A 24,186-nucleotide genomic window follows, 5' to 3' on the forward strand; every position below is an offset into this window, starting at 1 on the left:
CAGTGGGAGCTTCTGATGGCTGCAGGTGAGTGTCCATCGGCCCCTCTGCCACTGCTTGTTCGTGTGGGTTAGTGTGAGCGTCAGGCCTTGTATCAGTGGCCTGCCGTGCGGACTCCGCGGGTGTGGATTGGAGCTGCATGGGCCTCTGGAACATTGTTCAAATGTCTCTGTGCTCCACTGCTGCCGTCTTTTGCGAGCGGCGACCCATCGCTGGCGTGTGGGGTAAGGCCTCCAGTGGTGCCTGGGGAGAGTAGTCGTTCAACCGTTGCCGGAGGAGTGCTTCCAGGTTTGGCAGGGACAACTTGGGGTAGGCCCCGGTTTTCCGTTTTCGTCCGGGTTGGGCCTTTGGTTGAAAAAAAGGCATCTATCGCCTCGGGGGGTATTGGGGGACGTGACTGGCGGGTTTTGGGGTCCGTCTGGGTTTTCGTTTTGGGTTTATTTAGGGGTTTTGCTCTGTCGCTTGGAGGAGCTTGCATGCGTGGCGTCCATTCAGGCTGGTGGTTGAGCTCCACCCCCACTTCTTGTGCATTTCTAAATATGATTTCACAGATAGATAGTCAGACAGAAAAGACAGACAAGCAGAATTGGCAGACAGAATGGTAAGACAAAGCACAATGGACAAACAGACAGACAATTAAATATTTTTTCTGGATAGAGGGGTTTAGCTTGGGGCCCTGGGGAAATGCTTTAACCAAAGAAAAAGCAGGGAGATTGTGCACATACCCATCTTCCATAATAACCAGAAGAATATGTTTTGGGTACTAGAAGTGTTCTCGAAGAAAATGAATATTTGCAATGTTATTTACTAATGTGAGAATTGTCAGGAAGTCAAAGTGAATTTAGAGCGAATATCAGATTTGCCATAATAGTCAAACTGGAAGCATAGCTGATTATTTTGACTTTACATTTCAGTGGGAACACTTAATATTTACATCTATATTAAAGCTTAAAGAGGATGCACAGTGCAAGTTGCTATGTGTGATTATTAATATATTAACCACTCGTATACTAAGCCCATAAAACCTATTATGCCAACTTTGTTTTAGTTCTGATACTGAATGGTTTGTGTCCAAAGCCAAAGACGTGATTGCGATGTATATATTTAGTTAGACATTGCTATTCAGAATTCCAAAGGAAATAATACCCGTTGAAAATAACACTGAAAATTACAAAATATTAAGCTATTTAATTATATTTATTTACGGTTTAAACAAATGCCATTACTTTACTATGCATGTTTCATATGTTTGTATACATATATATCAGTCAAAATGTCTAAAAAGCTCAATCACATTCTATAAGTTTCGAAATCATAACCTAAGAATTGGACTCTCATCAAATCCCAAAGACAAAACTAGTGGAAAAAAAAGCAAACATTAAAATAAAATGTAATAAATAAATAAATAAATTGCACCAGATGTATCAAAGAAGAACATCCAACTGGATTCAGAATGTTTATGGTACCACTGGGAAATCTACTTCCATCTGCTTCCATCAACAGACTTACCAGACTCATCATCTGGGATCCCTTTAGATGCTCCACTTTTTAAAGATTAAAAGTATGTCTTAGGATAATGCGCAAGGGACAAAACCCAAAAGCCCATGAAATGCATTGAGAACATTCCACCTAATCTCCACTTGAATAAAAAATAAATACATAATTTTAGTAAAAGTGTTTCAATAAAATGTTAATTTTATTTTTAAGATTGAGTTTCACATGATGTAACAAGTGTGGGAAAAAAAAACTTTTTTTTTTTTTTTTACCAAACAACTGATTTTGTGAATATTTTATTAGGTATTTTTTAAAGGGTATATACAGTATCTCACATTGAGTACATCCATCACATTTTTGTAAATATTTTATTATATCTTTTCATGTGACAACACTGATGAAATGACACTCTGCTACAATGTAAAGTAGTAAGTGTACAGCCCGTATGACCGTGTAAATTTGTTGTCCCCTAAAAATAACTGAACACACAGCCATTAATGTTTAAACCGTTGGCAACAAAAGTGAGTACAAAAATGTGAGGGGTGTACTCACTTTTGCGAGAGACTGTATAAATTAGACATGTGCAATTCGTTTTGTTCCCAATATAATTTAGGCTGAATTTCGGCAATTCGGACATTCGGATACTTCCAAATGTCTGAGTTGCCGAATTTACGAAATGCCGAACCGAATTGCTGAAGTGCTGAATTTCGGAAGTGCCAAAGTGCTTCGGATTTCTGAAAAGTGGCAAAACAAGAGAGGGAGGGTAAAATTACATGAATGATGACAGGAATCTAGACCAATAAGCTAATTCCTGGCACTGGGAGCCCTGTAGATGTGTAAGTGGTTGTGGTGGCAGTCTGGGCACCTGACCCTAACCCTACCCTAATCCTACTCCTAACCCTAGCCCTACCCCTAACCCTACCCCTAACCTTACCCCTAACCCTAGATGTGTACGTGGTTGTGGTGGTTAGTGGTTAGGGCTAGGAATAGGGGCAGGGGTAGGGTTAGGGAGCCTTACAGATGTGTGAGTGGTTGTGGTGGCAAGAGAGGGATGCTTACGAATGTCTGAATTGTCGAAGTACCTAAGTGCTAAAGTCCCGAAGTCCCGAATTTCGGAAGTGCTGAACCGAAGTGCCGAATTGCTCAAGTCCCGAATAGCTGAAGTCCTGAATTTCTGAAGTGCCGAGCCTAGGTACCTAAGTGCTAAAGTCCCAAAGTCCCGAATTTCGGAAGTGCCGAATCGAAGTGCCGAATTGCTCAAGTCCCGAATAGCCGAAGTCCCGAATTTTGGAAGTGCCGAGCCTAGGTACCTAAGTGCTAAAGTCCCGATGTCCTGAATTTCGGAAGTGCCGAATCGCTCAAGTCCCGAATAGCTGAAGTCCCGAATTTCTGAAGTGCCGAACCGAAGTGCCGAATTGCCGAAGTACCGAATTGCCAAAGTCCCGAATTTTGGAAGTGCCAAACCAAATTATTTGCCCATGTACATTCCTAGTATATATTTTTTACCATTATACAGTATGGTATGAACAGTTATATATGTAAATATGAATAGCAGCTGTGTGATCTCCAAAGGACCTTTTATATAAATTGCAATAATTGAAGTATAATTGAAACTAGTTAACCAGAACAAAAGCCATTAAAGTTATATTTTCTGGCCATCCAGCGATGGAATTAATATAAGACACAAACACTGTTGTTACATTACATCAATATTGCCTCTTGAGTAGAGGCAAACACCTACAAAAAATGTTAAGAAGCTCGTTATGTTAAATGATAAACTACATTTCTTGCAACGTTTGTTTGTCTTTTTAAAAACAAACAATACTTTAATTGCATAGAGTAATATAAGCAATGTATGTTAGTTATAGTATCGTGACGTAATCCTTGCTTCTCTGAAAAATTGCCAATTTCACTATTAATCATGTGAGTGGATAGAAGTTGTCCATGTTACTGTTGATAACAATACGATTATAAAGATATAAGATTTAGAATGTAAACTCACAAGCCATATTGATAAGCACAAAGTGCTCTAAATTTTAAAGTTTGGAAACACCAGGATTATTTTACTGGATGGGAGGGTGGTAAGTCAAAAAAATATGGTGAAAAAAATCACTGTCTCTTTAATAATATAATAAGTTTCAGTTCTGCAGGGCCACTCCTCCTTCATTAGTAGCAGTTTGGATAAGCTTACTTGAGAGAATCTAGGCACATCAAAAAATGGGTTTTGCACATACCTGGTCTCCATTAAGAATGGATTGCCATTCAGGTTGCAAAGCCAGCTGCCCATGAGTGGAGGCACGCTACTCACCACTCTATTCAGGGGGCATCATTAGGTTATAGCGAAAGTGGGTAGGGTTACAGTGCCCACAGGAGAGAAAAGCCAAAAGCTATATTGGAAGCAGCACAGGGAGAGCACAGCAGCAGCTCCTGGACCCTGCCAAATGTAAGTGTATAATAGGCGCAGTGACTGCCTGAGGACTGATTAAGCAAAGTAATTTACTTAAATATATAATACATTTGTATATATATATATACCATGAGAAATCCAGGGATGACAAGGGAAGGGGGATATTTCTGACAGAGCACTGTACTACCTGCCATTAAAAGTTGTAATAACTCCTACTGCACTTACCCACCATGTACTTTAAAGTGCTCAGTCACTCCACGGCTGAGACCCGAGACACTCATGCTGTGGCTAGTTGAAAAGTTGTGAAGCTTCAAACTGCAGGACTGGGGCTGTGACTCTGAGGACTTATTTGATTCTGGTTTCAGTCTGTTTTAATCTGTAATGATTGTTGATTCTGTTAACCATGTCAGCAGATTACTTATATTGCCAGCTGCCTTAACCTTGTGTACACTGTGCGCTGAGAGTTAATAGTGAGTCAAGAGTAGCTGATATGGTTGGAGTCTATCAATATCTTGCCACTCACAGCCCAGCCCTGCTGGAGTTATGACTAAGGAAGAGTTTATACAGTTCTTTACCTATAAAAATTCATAACAGCAATAGGCACTCTCAGTCAATCACCACGGCCAACTGATGCAGTGCAGATGACCAGCTGGGGAGTCTCATTTAGCATTAAACCATTAAAAATGGTCTAACACTCAAAGGAAGATTGGGGTCTGGGCACTCCAGACACTATAGCCACTTCAATGAGATGAAACTGTTTCAGTGCCTACAGTGTTCTTTTAATGTATGGTAGACAGTTGTAATATACATATTCCATCAGGCAAGGATTTTCTATTTTACTACAATGCAAGCTAGTGACATGAAAGCAGAACTATGTTTAGAGTATATTTTTCTAGACACATTTTAGTAGTTGAGGATGTACATTAAATGTAATCCGTAATGTAACTTACCTTTTGTGCTGTTTTTTTTTTTTACCTTTAAGTTTGTCGTGGGGAGAGATGGCGTGTGTGGCACCATTTGTGAACATTCACCCTTTGATGGGATCGTCCTTGTACAATGTACAGAGCACCTTCTTAAATATATGTAAGTGGGCACAATGCCATTCTATATATAAATATACATAAATAATTATAGGGATTAAGGAAATGACAGACATTAGGCTCAATCCACATTGGTCCAACTCTGGACCGACTGGATATCAACAGAAAATGTTATTGTGTATAGAGTTGTATATAGAAACTGGCTCGCTAATGCAAGCTGATTTACAGTTAAAGGACCACTATAGTGCCAGGAAAACAAACTTGTTTTCCTGGCTCTATAGGGTCTTTGGGTCCCCCCCACCCTCTGGGTCCCCCGCCCGCCAGGCTGGGTTAAATTCTTACCTTTCTCCAGCGCCGGGCTCCCCCGGGTTAACCCTAGTTGGACCGGGCACCCAGACCACTTCATTGAGCTGAAGTGGTCTGGGTGCCTATAGTGGTCCTTTAAATATAGCACGTGTGTTATTCGAGTACACCACGTCTGCTATTCACAAAGATCTAATATGAACCCAGCTCATAAAATAATGGCAGATCAGTTTTAAAAATCACAGATTGACATCAAATGCACATTAAAAAAAAGCAGGAAAAACTGAGCTTCCACTAGGAAAATAGTTAATTTGGATATCTTTTAAACAGTCAGCGCCATGAGTGCCTACAAGTCTTCCCCAGTGTGACCGTGAAGGAGACTGTAAATAAGATGACCATTGGAACCAGTAGGTCTATTCTAATCTATGGCTTAGAGCTTTGGATGTTTAGCAGTTGCACAGAAATAATTGCTTGATTCTCAGCCTCCACCTAAAGCAATGCAAATCTTCATAGTAGTAAAATGTTTCTTTTAACATAATCCAAACTTGACTTTTAGAGATAGTACAAATGGTATGCCACCTACTAATCCCACCATTAGATGAATACAGTACTCGTAGTCAATGAAAAAGTCTCTTCATTGTTTTCATTTTATCACAAAATTATTGGTATTGAAAACATCGTCACACAGTGATTTATAATCTTTTTAGAGAATGTTCAGATAAAAAGATGCTTCCATCTGCTATGATCTTTTCAACGATGAATAAAAAGCTGTAAGAATCCATAAAATCGCTGTGACAAACACAACCATACCACTGATTACACAGACTTAAATATCACAGGGCTAAGCTCCCATCAAGAGATTTATCCAAATAATAAATACCATTTGTAAGACATATTCCGCTAGAAGATATTAACCTTTTCCTTCTCAAAAACATGCATACATGTGCCAACTTTAGTTTTAGCAATTATGTATATTTGTACGGTAGTATAGGTTGTCAATTTGCAGAGAAACATATTTCTCATCCAGGTTTCCATGCTGTCTCTCTGCACCTCTGCGGAGGTACTGTAAAAGGTAACAACTTTCCACATTTCACAGCAAAATGTAAGCCGTTTGTCATGGCTGTTTTCTTGTCGTCAATAAGGGTATTTAGTTGCCTCTGAACTACAATTATACATGAATTGTACCTGCTCACTAGGAGCTTGGGAATGGGGTAACACTTCAGACCACAGGACTGTGCTTTCTCTGGTGTTGAGTTCCTGGTTTCTAACTCAATGGGCATTTAGACCAACATTATTTTGTCCTCTTATCACTGAGATAGTCTGATTTTGGATACCCTACCCCAGTGTTATTATTACCGCATTAACCAAGGGATGGAGGGAAGGGTAGAGGACATTTGCCAGGGTACAATCTGGCATATATAACACCACCTTTCCACAAGTGGGGTGGTAGTAGTGGTTGTGGTCAATCACTGTGCCCCTACCTGGTATTTGCTTTGCTCTATATAATTGTTCACGGGTTGACATATGACAGAGTGACCATTCATTGGGCCTCACAGTTAATGTTGTGGTATGGGTGATCCTGATTAATATGTCACATCTTGCATCAACCATATGTAGGGGTGCTGTGAGAGAGTAATCAAGAAGCTAAAACATGTAGTATATATTTTTGTTTTAGTAGGAGACTATTTACTTGTGATATTGCCAACTAACACAATTAAAGTTTGTGAATTGAAGTAAGATGGCAGCAGCACCAAAACAAACACACAATAGTTCCTCTAAGTAAATTGACACCATTATGCCTCAAGATAAAGAAATTCCTTGTGTAAGCACTAATTTGTGTATGTATATAAATATACATTTTAATAACTGGTTCCTTCTTCAATAACACCCAAATGTCAATAATTTCATAAAAATAAAAATCCTATTACTGATTTGCAGGAAAAGCAGCCCCAAAAAATTAGTGAGAGCAGATTCTGTCAGCGAGTTACCAGCCCCGAGAAGACTTCGGTGGAAGTGTTCACCAGAAATTCAAGGACACTTGGCTTCATCTGCAGAAAAACTCCAAAGGTATGGAAACACATAATATTAAATGAAAGCTTCATATATACTCCTGTAAGTATTATACATATACTATATACATGTCTGGATTAACCAACAAGAAGTCCTCCTGACATTACATGTTCTCAAAATGGCTGCCATTACGTCATGGTATGTGACAGCTGCTGGGCTACTTTTTTGAATACCCTAATATGTTTTCACCAAGTCTCATGAGTTCCACTTACCCATTAGTCATTAGTGTGTAAAATATCACCAATAGTGAACAGATATTCGCTAATGGTGAGTGAGCCCTGGACCCTATAGGTTTGTAGTGGTGTTTTACTTTTAGGCTTGTCTATTAGCATTGGACATGAAATTTGTAACTCTATTTTTGCCACATGCAAACCTTAAACTGTTAGGGCATTATCAGATTGTGACTTAATCAATCACTGAGGCTTAGTGATGTCCCGAACTGTTCGCTGGCGAATAGTTCCTGGCGAACATCACTTGTTCGCGTTCGCCACGGATGGCGAACACATGCACTGTTCGGTCCGCCCCTATTCGTCATCATTGAGTAAACTTTGACCCTGTACCTCACAGTCAGCAGACACATTCCAGCCCATCCATTTTACATTCATTGTAAAGCTGCATTCTTAGTGAGAGTAGGGACAGTGTAGCTGCTGCTGATTTGATAGGGAAATTGATAGCTAGGCTAGTGTATTCAGTGTCCACTACAGTCCTGAAGGACTCATCTGATCTCTGCTGTAAGGACAGCACCCCAAAAAGCCCTTTTTAGGGCTAGAACATCAGTCTGCTTTTTTTTTTCTGTGTAATGAAATTGCAGTTGCCTGCCTGCCAGCCTGTGTGTCAGGCTCACAGCATATACTGTGCCCACTTGCCCAGTGCCACCACTCACTCACTGGTGTCACAATAGCTTGCATTTAACAAAAAAAATACTTTTTGGACTGTAATATAATAGCAGTCAGTTTCCTTCACGAGTGTGCGTTTCAGGGCCTGCCCAATGCCACCACTCACTCATATCTGTTGCCCCAATAGCTTGCATTTAAAAAAACGAAACTTTTTGGACTGTAATATAATAGCAGTCAGTTTCCTTCACGAGTGTGCGTTTCAGGGCATGCCCAGTGCCACCACTCACTCATATCTGGTGTCCCAATAGCTTGCATTTAAAAAAAACTAAACTTTTTGGATTGTAATATAATAGCAGTCAGTTTCCTTCACGAGTGTGCGTTTCAGGGCCTGCCAGGGCACAGTGTCACACCAGTGCAACTCATATTTGGTGTAACAGTAGTGTACATTTTTAAAAAAAAAATTAAATTTTGACTGTAATAGATTGAATAGCAGTTAGTTGTCTGCCAGCGTGTGTGGCAGGCTCATAGCGTATACTGTGCCCACTTGCCCAGTGCCACCACTCATATCTGGTGTCACAATAGCTTGCATTTAACAAAAAAAACCTTTTTGGACTGTAATATAATAGCAGTCAGTTTCCTTCACGTGTGTGCGTTTCAGGGCCTGCCCAGTGCCACCACTTACTCATATCTGGTGTCCCAATAGCTTGCATTTAAAAAAAAACTAAACTTTTTGGACTGTAATATAATAGCAGTCAGTTTCCTTCACGAGTGTGCGTTTCAGGGCCTGCCAGGGCACAGTGTCACACCAGTGCCACTCATATCTGTTGTCACAGTAGCTTGCACGCATAGTACCACTAATCGAAAAAAAAATGACAGGCAGAGGCAAGCCACCCCGCAGGGGCCGTCGTGGTCGTGGTGCTGTGATTCCCTTTGGCCCTAGAATAATGCCCAGTGTTCAGAGGCCACGTACCCTGAACTTAAAAAGTTCTGAGGACATAGTTGACTGGCTAACACAGGACACCCAATCTTCTACAGCTTCCGCTCGGAACCTCGACGCACCATCCTCCTCCAGCTTAGCTTCGGGCACCTCTCAAGTTACCACTCTCCCGCCTGCCGCCACCACCAACACTAGCACCACAGCCGCTTCACTTGGTATGTCAGAGGAGTTGTTTACACATCAGTTGGAAGAAATGAGTGATGCGCAACCATTATTGCCAGAGGATGTAGATAACAGGGATATGTCTCAGTCAGACAGCATTACACACGTACAGATGGGGAGACAGAGAGGAGGAGGAGGAGACAAGTTGGAATAAGGGGGAGGTCGTCGCAAGGAGCTAGTGGCACAGTCAGACAGCATGCATCGGCACCCGGGGTCAGCCAGACAGCACGCCAATCAACGCATTCTGTTGCAACCACCAGAATGCCGTCATTGCAGAGCTCAGCAGTGTGGCATTTTTTTTGTGTGTCTGCCTCTGACAACAGCGATGCCATTTGCAACCTGTGCCAAAAGAAAGAGTCGTGGGAAGTCCAACACCCACCTAGATACAACTGCTTTGCGAAGGCACATGATCGCACATCACAAACGCCTATGGGATCAACACATGAGTACAAGCAGCACACAAACTCAAAGCCACCATTCTCCTCCTGGTCCAGCATCTTCAGGCACGTTAACCACTGCTGTCCTCCTTGCCCCCTCTCAACCATCCGCCCCTCTGTCTCTCGCCTTGAGCAGTTCCTGCTCATCTGCCCACAGTCAGGTGTCTGTCAAGGACATGTTTGAGCGTAAGAAGTCACAAAGTCACCCCCTTGCCCGGCGTCTGACAGCTGGCTTGACTGAACTCTTAGCCCGCCAGCTTTTACCATACAAGCTGGTGGAGTCTGAGGCGTTCAAAAAATTTGTAGCTATTGGGACACCGCAGTGGAAGGTACCCGGCCGAAATTTCTTTGCACAAAAGGCAATCCCCAACCAGACCTCGATTGTGCAAAAGGAAGTAATGGCATGTCTGGCACACAGTGTTGGGGCAAGGGTCCATCTGACCACTGATACCTGGTCTGCAAAGCATGGTCAGGGCAGGTACATCACGTACACTGCGCATTGGGTAAACCTGCTAACGGCTGCCAAGCATGGAATGCATGGCTCTGCAGAGGAGTTGGTGACACCACCACGACTTGCAGGCAGGCCTGCTGCCACCTCCTCTACACCTCCTACTCCATCCTCTTCCATAACCTCCTCAGCTGAGTCCTCTTCTGCTGCTGCGTCTTGCTCCACATCAACGGCACCCCCCAGCTCCCCAGGTACTGTTCCACATCCCGGATACGGCAGTGTCACGCCGTCTTGGGGTTGACTTGCCTGAAAGTAGAGAGTCACACCGGACCAGCACTCCTGTCCACCCTGAACGCACAGGTGGATCAGTGGCTGACTCCGCACCAACTGGAGATCGGCAAAGTGGTTTGTGACATCGGAAGAAATTTGTTGGCGGCATTGCATTTGGGCAAGTTGACACATGTGCCGTGCATGGCACATGTGTGTAATCTGATCGTACAACGCTTTGTGCATAAGTACCCTGGCTTACAGGACATCCTTATGCAGGCCAGGAAGGTGTGTGGCCATTACACGGCCATGGTGCACTTTTCCGATATCCAGCGGAAAAACAACATGCCAGTGAGGTGCTTGATTTGCGACAGCCCGACACGTTGGAATTCAACACTCCTAATGTTCGACCGCCTGCTCCAACAAGAAAAAGCCGTTAACGAGTATTTGTATGACCAGGGTGCTAGGACAGCCTCTGCGGAGCTGGGAATTTTTTTGCCACGTTACTGGACGCTCATGCGCAATGCCTGTAGGCTCATGCGTCCTTTTGAGGAGGTGACAAACCTAGTCAGTCGCACCGAAGGCACCATCAGCGACATCATACCATTTGTTTGCTTCCTGGAGCGTGCCCTGCGAAGAGTGCTGGATCAGGCCGTAGATGAGTGTGAAGAGGAAGAGGAAGAGTTGTGGTCACCATCACCACCAGAAACAGCCTTATCAGCATCGCTTGCTGGACCTGCGGCAACGCTGGAAGAGGATTGTGAGGAAGAGGAGTCAGAGGAGGAATGTGGCTTAGAGGAGGAGGAGGAAGACCAAACACAACAGGTATCCCAGGGTGCTCGTTGTCACCTATCTGGTACCCGTGGTGTTGTACGTGGCTGGGGGGAAGAACATACGTTCAGAGAGATCACTGAGGACGAGGAACAGGACATGAGTAGCTCGGCATCCAACCTTGTGCAAATGGGCTCTTTCATGCTGTCGTGCCTGTTGAGGGACCCTCGTATAAAAAGGCTGAAGGAGAAGGACCTGTACAGGGTGTCCACACTACTAGACCCCCGGTATAAGCAGAAAGTGCCTGAAATGTTACCGAATTACAGCAAGTCGGAAAGGATGCAGCAGTTCCAAAATCAATTAAAAAGTATGCTTTACACAGCGTATAAGGGTGATGTCACAGCACAACGGGAATCTAACAGGGGAAGAGGTGAAAGTAATCCTCCTCCTCCCACGACCACGCCGGCAAGGACAGGATGCTTTACAGATGTGTTGTTGATGGAGGACATGCGGAGCTTTTTAAGTCCTTCGCATCGCCACAGCCCCCTCAGAGAACGACTTGACCAACAGGTAGCAGACTACCTCGCCTTAACTGCAGATATCGACACTCGATGAACCTCTTGACTACTGGGTGTGCAGGCTTGACCTGTGGTCTGAGCTATCCCAATTTGCGATAGAACTTCTGGCCTGCCCCGCTTCAAGGTCAGAAAGGACCTTCAGTGCAGCAGGAGGTATTGTCACTGAGAAGAGAAGTCGCCTAGGTCAAAAAAGTCTAGATTACCTCACCTTTATTAAGATGAATGAGGGATGGATCCCGAAGGGACTGACAGTGGGCGATACATTTGACTAAATAAGGCCTGATGAGGGGGATTACTTAACACACCACTCCTATCTGGTGGCACATTAGATTGCACGCACAGTGCCCCAAATTTGAAGTAGGAGGACCGACCAAGCATCTTTTTCCATCTCCCGCTTCCTAAAATCGATGCCTTATATACACGTCCCCTGATAGGGGACGTAACAGGGATTAAACTGATAGGAATAGTACTACTTAACACACCACTCCTATCTGGTGGCACATTAGATTGCACGCGCAGTGCCCCAAATTTGAAGTAGGAGGACCGACCAAGCATCTTTTTCCATCACCCGCTTCCTAAAATCGATGCCTTATATACACGTCCCCTGATAGGGGACGTAACAGGGATTAAACTGATAGGAGTAGTGTGTTAAGTAGTACTATTCTTATCAGTTTAATCCCTGTTACGTCCCCTATCAGGGGACGTGTATATAAGGCATCGATTTTAGGAAGCGGGAGATGGAAAAAGATGCTTGGTCGGTCCTCCTACTTCAAATTTGGGGCACTGCACGTGCAATCTAATGTGCCACCAGATAGGAGTAGTGTGTTAAGTAGTACTATTCTTATCTGGTGGCACATTAGATTGCACGCGCAGTGCCCCAAATTTGAAGTAGGAGGACCGACCAAGCATCTTTTTCCATCTCCCGCTTCCTAAAATCGATGCCTTATATACACGTCCCCTGATAGGGGACGTAACAGGGATTAAACTGATAGGAATAGTACTACTTAACACACCACTCCTATCTGGTGGCACATTAGATTGCACGCGCAGTGCCCCAAATTTGAAGTAGGAGGACCGACCAAGCATCTTTTTCCATCTCCCGCTTCCTAAAATCGACGCCTTATATACACATCCCCTGATAGGGGACGTAACAGGGATTAAACTGATAAGAATAGTACTACTTAACACACCACTCCTATCTGGTGGCACATTAGATTGTATGCGCAGTGCCCCAAATTTGAAGTAGGAGGACCGACCAAGCATCTTTTTCCATCTCCCGCTTCCTAAAATCGATGCCTTATATACACGTCCCCTGATAGAGAACGTAACAGGGATTAAACTGATAAGAATAGTACTACTTAACACACCACTCCTATCTGGTGGCACATTAGATTGCACGCGCAGTGCCCCAAATTTGAAGTAGGAGGACCGACCAAGCATCTTTTTCCATCTCCCGCTTCCTAAAATCGATGCCTTATATACACGTCCCCTGATAGGGAACGTAACAGGGATTAAACTGATAAGAATAGTACTACTTAACACACTACTCCTATCTGGTGGCACATTAGATTGCACGCGCAGTGCCCCAAATTTGAAGTAGGAGAACCGACCAAGCATCTATATCCATCTCCCGGTTCCTAAAATCGATGCCTTATATACACGTCCCCTGATAGGGGACGTAACAGGGATTAAACTGATAGGAATAGTACTACTTAACACACCACTCCTATCTGGTGGCACATTAGATTGCACGCGCAGTGCCCCAAATTTGAAGTAGGAGGACCGACCAAGCATCTTTTTCCATCTCCCGCTTCCTGGGTGGAGGAAGAGAGACCTTCAATGACATCAGTAAGGACAAGGAACGGGACATGGCTAGCTTGGTATCCAACCTTGTGCAAATGGGGAGTTTGCGGTTGTGCAAATGGACTGTTTGCGGTTGTTTGCGGTGCGTTAAACGGGGAGTTTGGTCTGTCACTGTGAAGCGGGCGTAACCCTTACACTACCTGATCGATACAACATCATACCTGATGTTTAAAGCATGTTATTCCAAACAATTTAGGAATATTAGGTGATTTATGCCCTTTATGGATTAAAACCAGACTCTGCATCAACTATGTAATTTTCCATGGGAGTTTTGCCATGGATCCCCCTCCGGCATGCCACAGTCCAGGTGTTAGTCCCCTTGAAACAACTTTTCCATCACTATTGTGGCCAGAAAGAGTCCCTGTGGGTTCTAAAATTCGCCCGCCCATTGAAGTCTATGGCGGTTCGCCCGGTTCGCAAACATTTGCGGAAGTTCGCGTTCGCCGTTCGCGAACCGAAAATTTTATGTTCGTGACATCACTTCTGAGGCTATATTACCAATGTTGTGGAGCTCATCCTAACTTCACTCCTAATTACTGTACAATGAATAGTAAAACATAAAATTGTTATGTGTTGATAAATGTGATGTGCAGCTGAAGATGAACTGGTAATCCCATTAAACAGCAGTTGTTAGTAACGCTAAACACTCAATTAGCATAGATGAATACATTTGCACTCAAACCCAGATATTAATAGTGGGAAAAAAAATCTACATTTGGCTATATTTCTTTCTTTTTTTTTTCTTTATAAAAATATCTATTAAAAGTATCTTTTACAAATATGCTGACGTAGAAAATCAAACTACATTCACACAACCATTCATACCTGTCCTGGTGTGAGAGTGGAGGCGTTAGTTGGAAGGAGTCTGAGGCAAGTCTGTAGCCAGAGGCCAGAGTCTCCATATGTCATTATATAATCCCAAGTTCTCAAGACTAACATATACAGCCTTCTCCATGAATCTCTGATAGTTAATCTGTGAGGCAATTTCAGTCCACTTGGGGATCGCCTCAGATCTCCATTTTCTCGTCAAACAGACTTTGGTGGCCATTAATATATGCACAATTAGCATTTTTATTTCTTCTTTCAATTTGGGGAAATCCAAATGGAACAAAAAGAGTTGGGGGGGTCAGTTCAATATGGGACAGTGTTAAACTTGTAAGTTCCTTTTCTAACTTGACCTACAAAGGTAATAGGCAGGTACATTCCCACCATATATGAAGTATAGTTCCAGTGTCCCTCTCGCATCTCCAACAAAGATCACTAACGTTGGGTTGAAACTAACTTAACCTGTCTGGTGTCAGATACCATCTGTGTAAAATGAATAGTTTTTATTTGTCAGATTTAAAGCAGTAACCCATTCATTGGATACAAATTCTGTGCTCAGCTCCCTTTCCCATTTCATAATCTCCCAAGCATTGTACCCGTTTTGCTCGTATACAATAATTATCTAATCTTGGAAGAAAAATTGGAGCATACATTTGGTTATATGTCACATGACAGGCTACACACTTTAAATTCATGTTTTTCACATGGTATAAGAAAAACGTTTTCCATATTATTTTCAATAGCAGTTGCAATATGTAAGATTCACGGATACATAATTATTGTTAATTAAATGAAATGCCACGTCATGCTTTGAGGCAACAATTTCTGTTGAATCAGCACTTTGTCATGACATCAATGTATGAGAATTAACAGAAGATAGATATTTTCTAAGTATATATGCACCAAACATACCAACAATGAAAGACATTCATGAATCAACAAAAATAAAATGAAGGCGATGTATAAAAGTATCACTGTATGTAAAGTGGAGCAATTGCCTAGAAACTAATATAATTGTTGAGAAAATCCCATTGTCATTGCTCCACTTTATGAATTAACTTTTTCCTAATTTATAGAAATCTCACTCCATATTTACTAGAAATTTCCACATGGGGAGGTGGGTCAAGATCTCAAAACGAGAATAATTCTACAACTATAATGCATGTCACGATGAAGGTGGAACCATCTGGCAGAGAATGCTAAGATTATAGACATATGTATTATTAAAGGAAAACTGTCACCTCAAATCTGTTTTTAATACAATAATCATTTCATCAATTTTGAAACTGAAATAGTTATTTTTTTTTGTTTTTTTATGAAGTGTTTGTAAAATAAAAACAAAAAAAAACTCATCCAAGCCTTTTGTAAATGACAGGATCCTGAAGGCATATATACATGCATCTTGGGTCGGACAGTGTGGACCGAAATCAACATTTCGGTCCACACAGGGACCTTCCTCAGGAAGGTCCCTGTGTGGTCCGAAACATCGATTTTTCATTAGATGAAATAAAGAATTTTTGTATCAGAAGACCGTGAGTGAAGCCCATGCTTCTTTCAGTTATGTGAATATCAACATCCCCATAGGACTGGCACCCGACAAGTAAATGTAACATTCTACTATGAGTATTCAGCATGAGTGCAAGGAATCTTATTATTTTTGTGTATATATATATATATATATACACAGTGGGACATCGGTTGACGAATTTAATGCGTTCTCCGGGACGTTTCTTATTTACATTTAACAGTTTACATTTGTATACTGAAACGCAGTTTCCCATAGAAATGCATTGAAAACCAATTAATCCGTTCCAGAGGTCAGAAAAAAGTCAAAATGAGCTGGCATGGAAACCAACCCACAATGCAGAACACACAATAAAAGGCATGCAAACAACGAAACTCAGCTCCCTACCTTTCCACAGCTTGAGAAATGCACCAAAAAGTCCCAAAACAACTGCAAACAATTTCCAGAATGGCTCCAAAACTCAATGCAAAATCCACTCCAACACCTCCACACCCAACGCCATGTTCTACCCACAGGCTCCAGCATGCAGGGGGCGGTGCTTTAAACCTCCCCGGTGCAATGCATCCTGGGGAAACTTGCTTTGTATTGCGAAAAAATGTGTAAACCGAGGCATTATTTTCAATGGATTTTCATTTGTAAACTGAAAATTAAGTTAACCGAGGCGTTTGTAAACCGAGGTCCCACTGTATATAACATTTTCATGCCTTTTTGGTTTGTTCTCCTGATTTGGTTACAGAAACCTACTTTCAGCCGAGCAAAACTGACATCCAGCCAAATTCAAGTGTTTCAAAAAAATTTCTGTCTTCACAAAAAATTATTCAGCAGAAACTAATTTTTTCACCCTGTGCATGTCTACTGACCTACGCCTCAATACTATCCGAATATAATCTTTGATCTAATAACGTGTTAAAATATTAGTTCTTCTTGAGTAAATAATGTCATTTTTACTAAATCACTCTTAATTTGTTTTTTTCAGGATAGTAAATAATCTTGATTTCACTGTTTACAAGTTTAAGAACTATGGAAAAGAGTTTATCAAGAAACAAAGAATGAGCCCAGATGCATATATTCAAGTGTCTCTCCAGCTTGCATTTTACAAGTAAGAAAAATGTATTTCCTATATCACACTAAAGATTATTTTTACAAGACCAAAGTTATGCAATTTATTGACATCTGTTCCATTTTTAGAGTATTAACAGTGTGACAGAGTGATTTGCAATTAAATAAATACTCTAAGCATCAAAACAACTTTAGCTTGATGAAGCAGTTTTAGTGTATAGATCATGTGCAGGAAGTTTAAACATTAGATCTCTCTTTACAGGAAGGCTGTGAAAGTCACATACAGGAGAGGTATGCCTAGGGCTGCATAAACATGTAACTGTAACTCCTAAATGCCAGAAAACTGAGCAGTGAGACTGCAGGGGCATGATTTATACACCAAAACCCCTCCACTAACCTAACGTTTTTTTGGTGCTTGTAGTTCTCATTTACAACTTTTTTATTTTAGTAGGTTTGAGCCAGGAGTTTAAGTACATAGAGAGGAACCTAATCATGAATACTATTGTTCTCCATACCCTACTTCTGTTGACTACCTTCCTTTCAATGGGTGGTCAAGGGGCACAGTTCCATTGGTTTAGAGGGACCCAGAAGATCTGTCGTGGATGCTGCATCCCTGAGCACTCCATTTGTAATACAGTACACAGGAAAGGGAATTTGATTGTGGTCTGTGTCACTTCCACCCCTGCACTCGATCATCCGTAAAGAAGCAGGTCCAGAACAAGGATCTTTGGGACTGGATTGCCAGTTGCAACTGTATTCTCTAAAGTCCCTGAAGTAATCTGAGCTAGTAGACAAGTAGAGTGTAGACAACATCAATGTATAAAACAACCACTCTCCATTTTAAACAGCTACTGCTCCCATCACAATGATTTCAGCTTTACTGAAGGAGCTAAGTCAATGCCCCATAACCACCATATTTCAGCATATGCACACGAACACAAAACAGTACTATATAGTTGACATCAGTAAACTTTTTACTTCTTACTCATACAAATGGAATTTGCATTAGATTATTGTTCATCCTCCTGGCTGCCAAATGGGGCAGCTTTTTTACTATCTTACCTGACAATATTTGGATTATTACTCATCTATAAAAAAAAAAAAAAAAACAGGTAGACCCTACTTCTCCATATGAATGACTCTGAAATGAGAACGAATCGCAAAGTTATTATAAACAGAAGGTGAAACTGAGATGTCTGCTTTAAGACATTTTTGAAACATTTCGACTTTTATATGTTTCTTGACTGTTTCCTTTCTTGATTGCATCCTTGTTTTTATTCTTATTTATTAAGTTGTTGTGGTATATGTTGTGATGGGTTAACAGATGCCACAGAAAACTTGTGCCTACGTATGAGAGTGCTTCCATACGAAGATTTCAGATGGGAAGAGTTGACAACATAAGATCTTCAACGGCTGAAGCACTAACATTTGTGAAAGCAATGGTGGATGGAAAAAGTACCATACCGGTAATTATACCTATCACTTATACTCTGTAACATTATGATATTAACTAATATCCACCGAAAGCATTAAATATTGGGGTGGGGGGGGAGGGGGAGGGTTCAATCGTACATTACGGCAAATATGGAACAAGCACACTGTAGTTTTTGTTAATGTTAATGAGTTAGGGTGTTTTGTTAATGAGAAATAATTAAACAATCAGATTTAGTTTTTTGATGAATTACACTTGTCTGTCGTCTAAAAAAAGTACAATTTGCATTATTTTGATCTAAAACAATAATTGTGTGAAGCTTTAAAAAAAATAATACACACACATATAAATAACAGACTTGGTAAAATTGTTCATCATAAATAATATTTTGGTAATTTTTTTTGAGTTAAAATGTTTATTTTATTTACTATCTTAATAATTTTGACAACAAATGACCAATTAAAATGTATTTACAATTTGACCGGTTTATGCATGTCACTATTTTCTGTTTAGCGCCATAGTTTACTTTCTGACTGTACAGAGTATTTGATTTTGCAGGATACTGAGAAGATGCAATACCTCAGGGAGGCAATAATGGCTCAGACTAATTACACTATTCTGGTGAGTAGTTCTACTTATTTCACATTATTCTAAGAGGCACAGGTCAATTTTTAAATGGTTAGGAAGAAACAGAATTAGTGGTTCAGAGTTTGCAAAAAAAAGTTATTTTCCTGGAACAGAGATACTAGCTCCTGTATATCTTCCAAGTGTCCCTATTTAAGAGAGACGGTCCCTATGTTTGGGTCAAATCCCTCTGTCTCTCTTTTCTTTACTAATGTCTCTCTTTTTTTAGGAGCTCCATATTGTTGGTGTGTCTGATTGTATAACAGAACTCCACAGCAATGATACACCCAGTACTGCATATTTAACCCCTTAAGGACACATGACATGTGTGACATGCCATGGTTCCCTTTTATTCCAGAAGCTTGGTCCTTAAGGGGTTAAACTACAATCAATGTGTTTAGAAATCAGTCTGTGTAGATCAGATACAATGTTCTTGTTCTAAATGAAATTGTAGTTGCTTAAATTATTGTCGGTAAACACACATTATGAAGTCACCTAAACAATCCTGCCTCTGGCCACACCCCACCGCCTCCCCTCATACCCTTAAAATTAAAGTATCCCTCTTTGTGAATTTGATACTTTGGGAGCTAGTCACTAAAGTGTGCATTGTCAGGAATTTAAAATGAATGTCAGACTTCAGGATAAACTTGTGAAAATAGCCAACTATAAGACAACTACAATGCACATATAAGTGAAAAACACCTATGAAAAGTGGAGCGCTAAATGGAGTACCTTACCCTTTAATAACAGTGATACATGGGCAGGAGAGCAGCACATGCAAAAAAAAAATAAAAAAAAATAGGCAAAATCTAGTGCAGATGGTACAATGTCCACAAGTGAGGTGTAGCTCAAATAACTAGGAGCACTCACATGAAGCAAAGCCTGGTAACAATAAAGCTCAATATTCACACAGGTTTGCCTTTGCAGGTAGCAACACATCTTTCTTCTTATGAAACACCACACTCAAAAGGGAGAAGAAAAAAGTCAGTAATAGTGCAGATATTTAAACCACTCCAAAATAAACAAACAAGCTGGACGTGCTCACCTGTATAAGAGCCAAGTAGGTCCTGGCTCTAGGTATGTAAAGCTGGTGTCACCTATGGAGGGACACTGCTAAATTGTGTCTAAGTATTTAAAGCGGCACTGTCATGCCGAATTCCGTTTTTTTTTTTAACCTCCCTCCCGCCTCAACTACATCCAATCGACCCCCTAGTCACCCCCAAATACCCCTATGCCCCCCACATTACCTATTTTTTATTCTTTATTTTCTGCCCCGATCTATATTCAGGGCGCCGCCATCTTTGTGTGGGTAGGTGAAGTCCCTGTGGGACACGTCATCTACCCACACTACACAGACTGTGAGATTCCCGCACATGCCCAGTGAAACATCTGGACATGCGAACGGGAATTTCACCTATTCATTCATTCATCAGACAGACGAATGAATGAATAGAAAAAATCAGACGAACAAACTAACACTGAGTATCAGTGTTCGTTTGTTTGTTCGGTTTATTACAAGGAGGGAGCTACCGGCGTGCAGCTCCCTCCTTGTAATATGTAAAGACAGAAGCGGCAGGGAGCAGTGCTCCCCACCACTTCATAAGCCCCCCAGGTCCCCTCCTCACTCTATGGGGGTCAATATGACCCCCATAATAGCACAAGGGAGATTAAAATCTCCCCAATGCCCCTACTCGCTATATCACGAGTAGGGGCATGTCCACTAAACAGTGAGCAGCCTGTGGCTCAGGGACGCTTGTAAAATGACACAGAGCACTGTGATTGGATGGCTTGAAATCCATCCAATCACAGTGCTCTGTGTCATTTTACAAGCGTGGGAAAATTCCAAAGAACTTTCCCACGCTTGTAAAATGACACAGAGCACTGTGATTGGATGGATTTCAAGCCATCCAATCACAGTGCTCTGTGTCATTTTACAAGCGTGGGAAAATTCCAAAGAACTTTCTCACGCTTGTAAAATGACACAGAGCACTGTGATTGGATGGATTTCAAGCCATCCAATCACAGTGCTCTGTGTCATTTTACAAGCGTGGGAAAATTCCAAATAACTTTCCCACGCTTGTAAAATGACACAGAGCACTGTGATTGGATGGATTTCAAGCCATCCAATCACAGTGCTCTGTGTCATTTTACAAGCGTGGGAAAATTCCAAAGAACTTTCCCACGCTTGTAAAATGACACAGAGCACTGTGATTGGATGGATTTCAAGCCATCCAATCACAGTGCTCTGTGTCATTTTACAAGCGTGGGAAAATTCCAAAGAACTTTCCCACGCTTGTAAAATGACAAAGAGCACTCTGATTGGCTTAAACCCACCAATCAGAGTGTTCTTAGGCTAATTGCAGGGCGGGGCAAGGCTTTATAAGCCTTGCCCCGCCCTGCGGAGCTCAGTCTGCGCGGAGCCCTCCATGGGTGAAGATGGATTATTTTTTTGTGCGCTCGGGTTTTTTCTTTTTCGTCAGGTTTTTTTTTTTGGCGCTCGGGTTTTTTATTTTATTTTTAGTTCGACGGCTATGATGGTTTTTTATTTGGCCTTTTTTGGGGCTGAAAAATGAAGATTTTAGAAAAAAGAAGACATCGAATGGTAAGTTTAATTTTACTTTACAGGTTAGCAATTTTATTCCCCCCTCACTATTTTTTAGGGTAAGGGGGGTAGGTAGGGGCATTTTTTATTTGGGTGGGGGGTGGGTGACTAGGGGCTTGGGCACCCCTAGTCACCTTGATGGGGGGGGAATTTACTTAGTGCCGGGGGGCGGGGGGGGGCAGTAGGTCTCCCCCCCCCTTATTACTATGATGGCCCCCACCCGCCGCCCAGGGGTGGGGGCCGGGGGGGGGAGGACAGTAGGTCCCCCCCCTCTTATTACCATTATGGTCCCCACCCGCCGGCCAGGGGTGGGGGCCGGGGGGGAGGCCAGTAGGGCCCCCCCTACTACTATTATGGCCCCCACCCGCCGCCCAGGGGTGGGGGCCGGGGGGGGGGGAGGACAGTAGGTCCCCCCCCCCTACTACTATTATGGCCCCCACCCGCCGCCCAGGGGTGGGGGCCGGGGGGGGGGGAGGACAGTAGGTCCCCCCCCTCTTATTACCATTATGGCCCCCACCCGCCGGCCAGGGGTGGGGGCCGGGGGGAGGACAGTAGGTCCCCCCTACTACTATTATGGCCCCCACCCGCCGCCCAGGGGTGGGGGCCGGGGGGGAGGACAGTAGGTCCCGCCCCCTTTATTACCATTATGGCCCCCACCCGCCGCCCAGGGGTGGGGGCCGGGGGGGGAGGACAGTAGGTCCCCCCCCTACTACTATTATGGCCCCCACCCGCCGCCCAGGGGTGGGGGCCGGGGGGGAGGACAGTAGGTCCCCCCCTTTATTACCATTATGGCCCCCACCCACCGCTCAGGGGTGGGGGCCGGGGGGGAGACAATAGGTCTCCCTTATTTTACTTTACGGCCCCCACCCATCGTTTAGGGGTGGGGGGCAATATTTTTTATTTTTTTTTACAGTTGCTTACTAGACATGCCCCTACTCGCGGTATAGCGAGTATGGGCATATTATTTACTAATACCAAGTCATTTTTACTTGGTGTTAGTAAATTTGGCTGAAAGACCAATTTAGGTCTTTCAGCCTTTTAGTAGATAGCTCCCTGATACCGTGGGAATTAGGGAGTTATCTACTAAGCGGCTGCAAGATGCAGCCACAGCAATGAATAGGATCGGAGTTTCATTCATTTGAATGAAATTCCGATCCGAACAATGTACCGAATTGCATCCGAACACCAATGGAGAAACAGTGCTCATTCTGTTAGGATGCAATTCGGCAGTTTTGCCGGCGTTCTGTCTAAGTGACAGGACATTCGGCAATACTGACAGGAAGCATTGTGGGAACTGGGAGGAAAGCTAGGGATCATGGGAAAATTGGTCTGACCAGCGGAAATGAAGCACACTTTGCTCCTCCGCTGGTCAGAGCTGGTCAAGCGGAGGAATCCTCCATAAGACAGAGTCCCTACTTTGTCTTATGATTTTAAAGAAAACTAAAGAAGACAGGAAGAAAAGAATAACAGATCCCGAGAGAGGGGGAGAAGAGGAAGAGATTGAGGAAAGGTAAGTTCGGCATGACAGTGCCGCTTTAAGTGCTTTTTGCACACTACACCGTTGTTGTTTATTTAAGCCAACCATAGTTGGGTAAACTACTTTTCAGAGTTACTATTCAAGCCTAAAATGTAAAATTCACTTTGCATTCCAGACATCTGCTTTATTAATGAATCTAGTAAGACATTTCATAAATCTTACATTATTTGAGACTACATTTATTGTTGCATATTCTATTCTATATCTATTGCATATCACACTAGAAAAAGGCAACAGTTTGTACCAAACAAAATGTGTGATGTAAAGAATCTTTCATGTTTTCAACCAAATTCTCCAGTGCTCTGTTATTTGTTAGGATTTGCAAGAGGATTTTCCTGACATAAATCTGCTGCTCTTGAGATTGTATTCTAAACAATTTTCTCAGATATGATGAGCTGATCTATAGTTTATTACATTAGCCAGTCTCGGTTTCCCATCAGACATGTCATTGATAAATGTTGCAGAATGTCAGTGTTATGAAAACTGTAAATGTTACACCATGGCACGACATTTCATTTCATTTGTTAAGGCAATTTCCCTTGATGAGTTTGGATGGAAATCAAAGTCAGCAGGATGCACGTTTGGTGCTTGTTCCCATTTCTCTTACAATATATTATTGACTCATATTTCTGTCCTGATTGTCATAAAAACATTTTTGTAATAGATCGATGTACACTATGCTCTAGAGACTTATGCTGTACCCTCCAGTGGAAGATATATTGAGTTTTTCTTTAAGCATCTATTAATCAGCTGCTGATTTACTTAAAAAAATGAGAGCATCAATTTAAAACTGCTGTCCGCTCAAATCCTGTCATTGTTATGTCTGTTGCTTGATAAATATATAAATGATACTAAAAAATAATGTTACAGTCTGAGGTTGTTTATGGGAAACAGATGGGGTGATATTCTGA

General features: G+C 42.3%; 1 protein-coding gene across 1 annotated transcript in view; it reads left to right on the top strand.

The window, feature by feature from the left end:
• CHAT (choline O-acetyltransferase) overlaps positions 1 to 24,186 on the top strand; it is a 93,255-nt gene that overhangs the window by 61,923 nt on the left and 7,146 nt on the right. Inside the window, exons 9-13 of the mRNA XM_063434645.1 lie at positions 4,882 to 4,982; positions 7,181 to 7,309; positions 16,998 to 17,120; positions 18,405 to 18,546; positions 19,071 to 19,133. Coding sequence (XP_063290715.1) covers positions 4,882 to 4,982; positions 7,181 to 7,309; positions 16,998 to 17,120; positions 18,405 to 18,546; positions 19,071 to 19,133 — 558 coding nt within the window. The remainder of the gene's footprint in view (positions 1 to 4,881; positions 4,983 to 7,180; positions 7,310 to 16,997; positions 17,121 to 18,404; positions 18,547 to 19,070; positions 19,134 to 24,186) is intronic.

Source organism: Pelobates fuscus, chromosome 10 (genome assembly GCF_036172605.1).
Source record: "Pelobates fuscus isolate aPelFus1 chromosome 10, aPelFus1.pri, whole genome shotgun sequence".
Classification (NCBI taxonomy): Eukaryota; Metazoa; Chordata; class Amphibia; order Anura; family Pelobatidae; genus Pelobates; species Pelobates fuscus.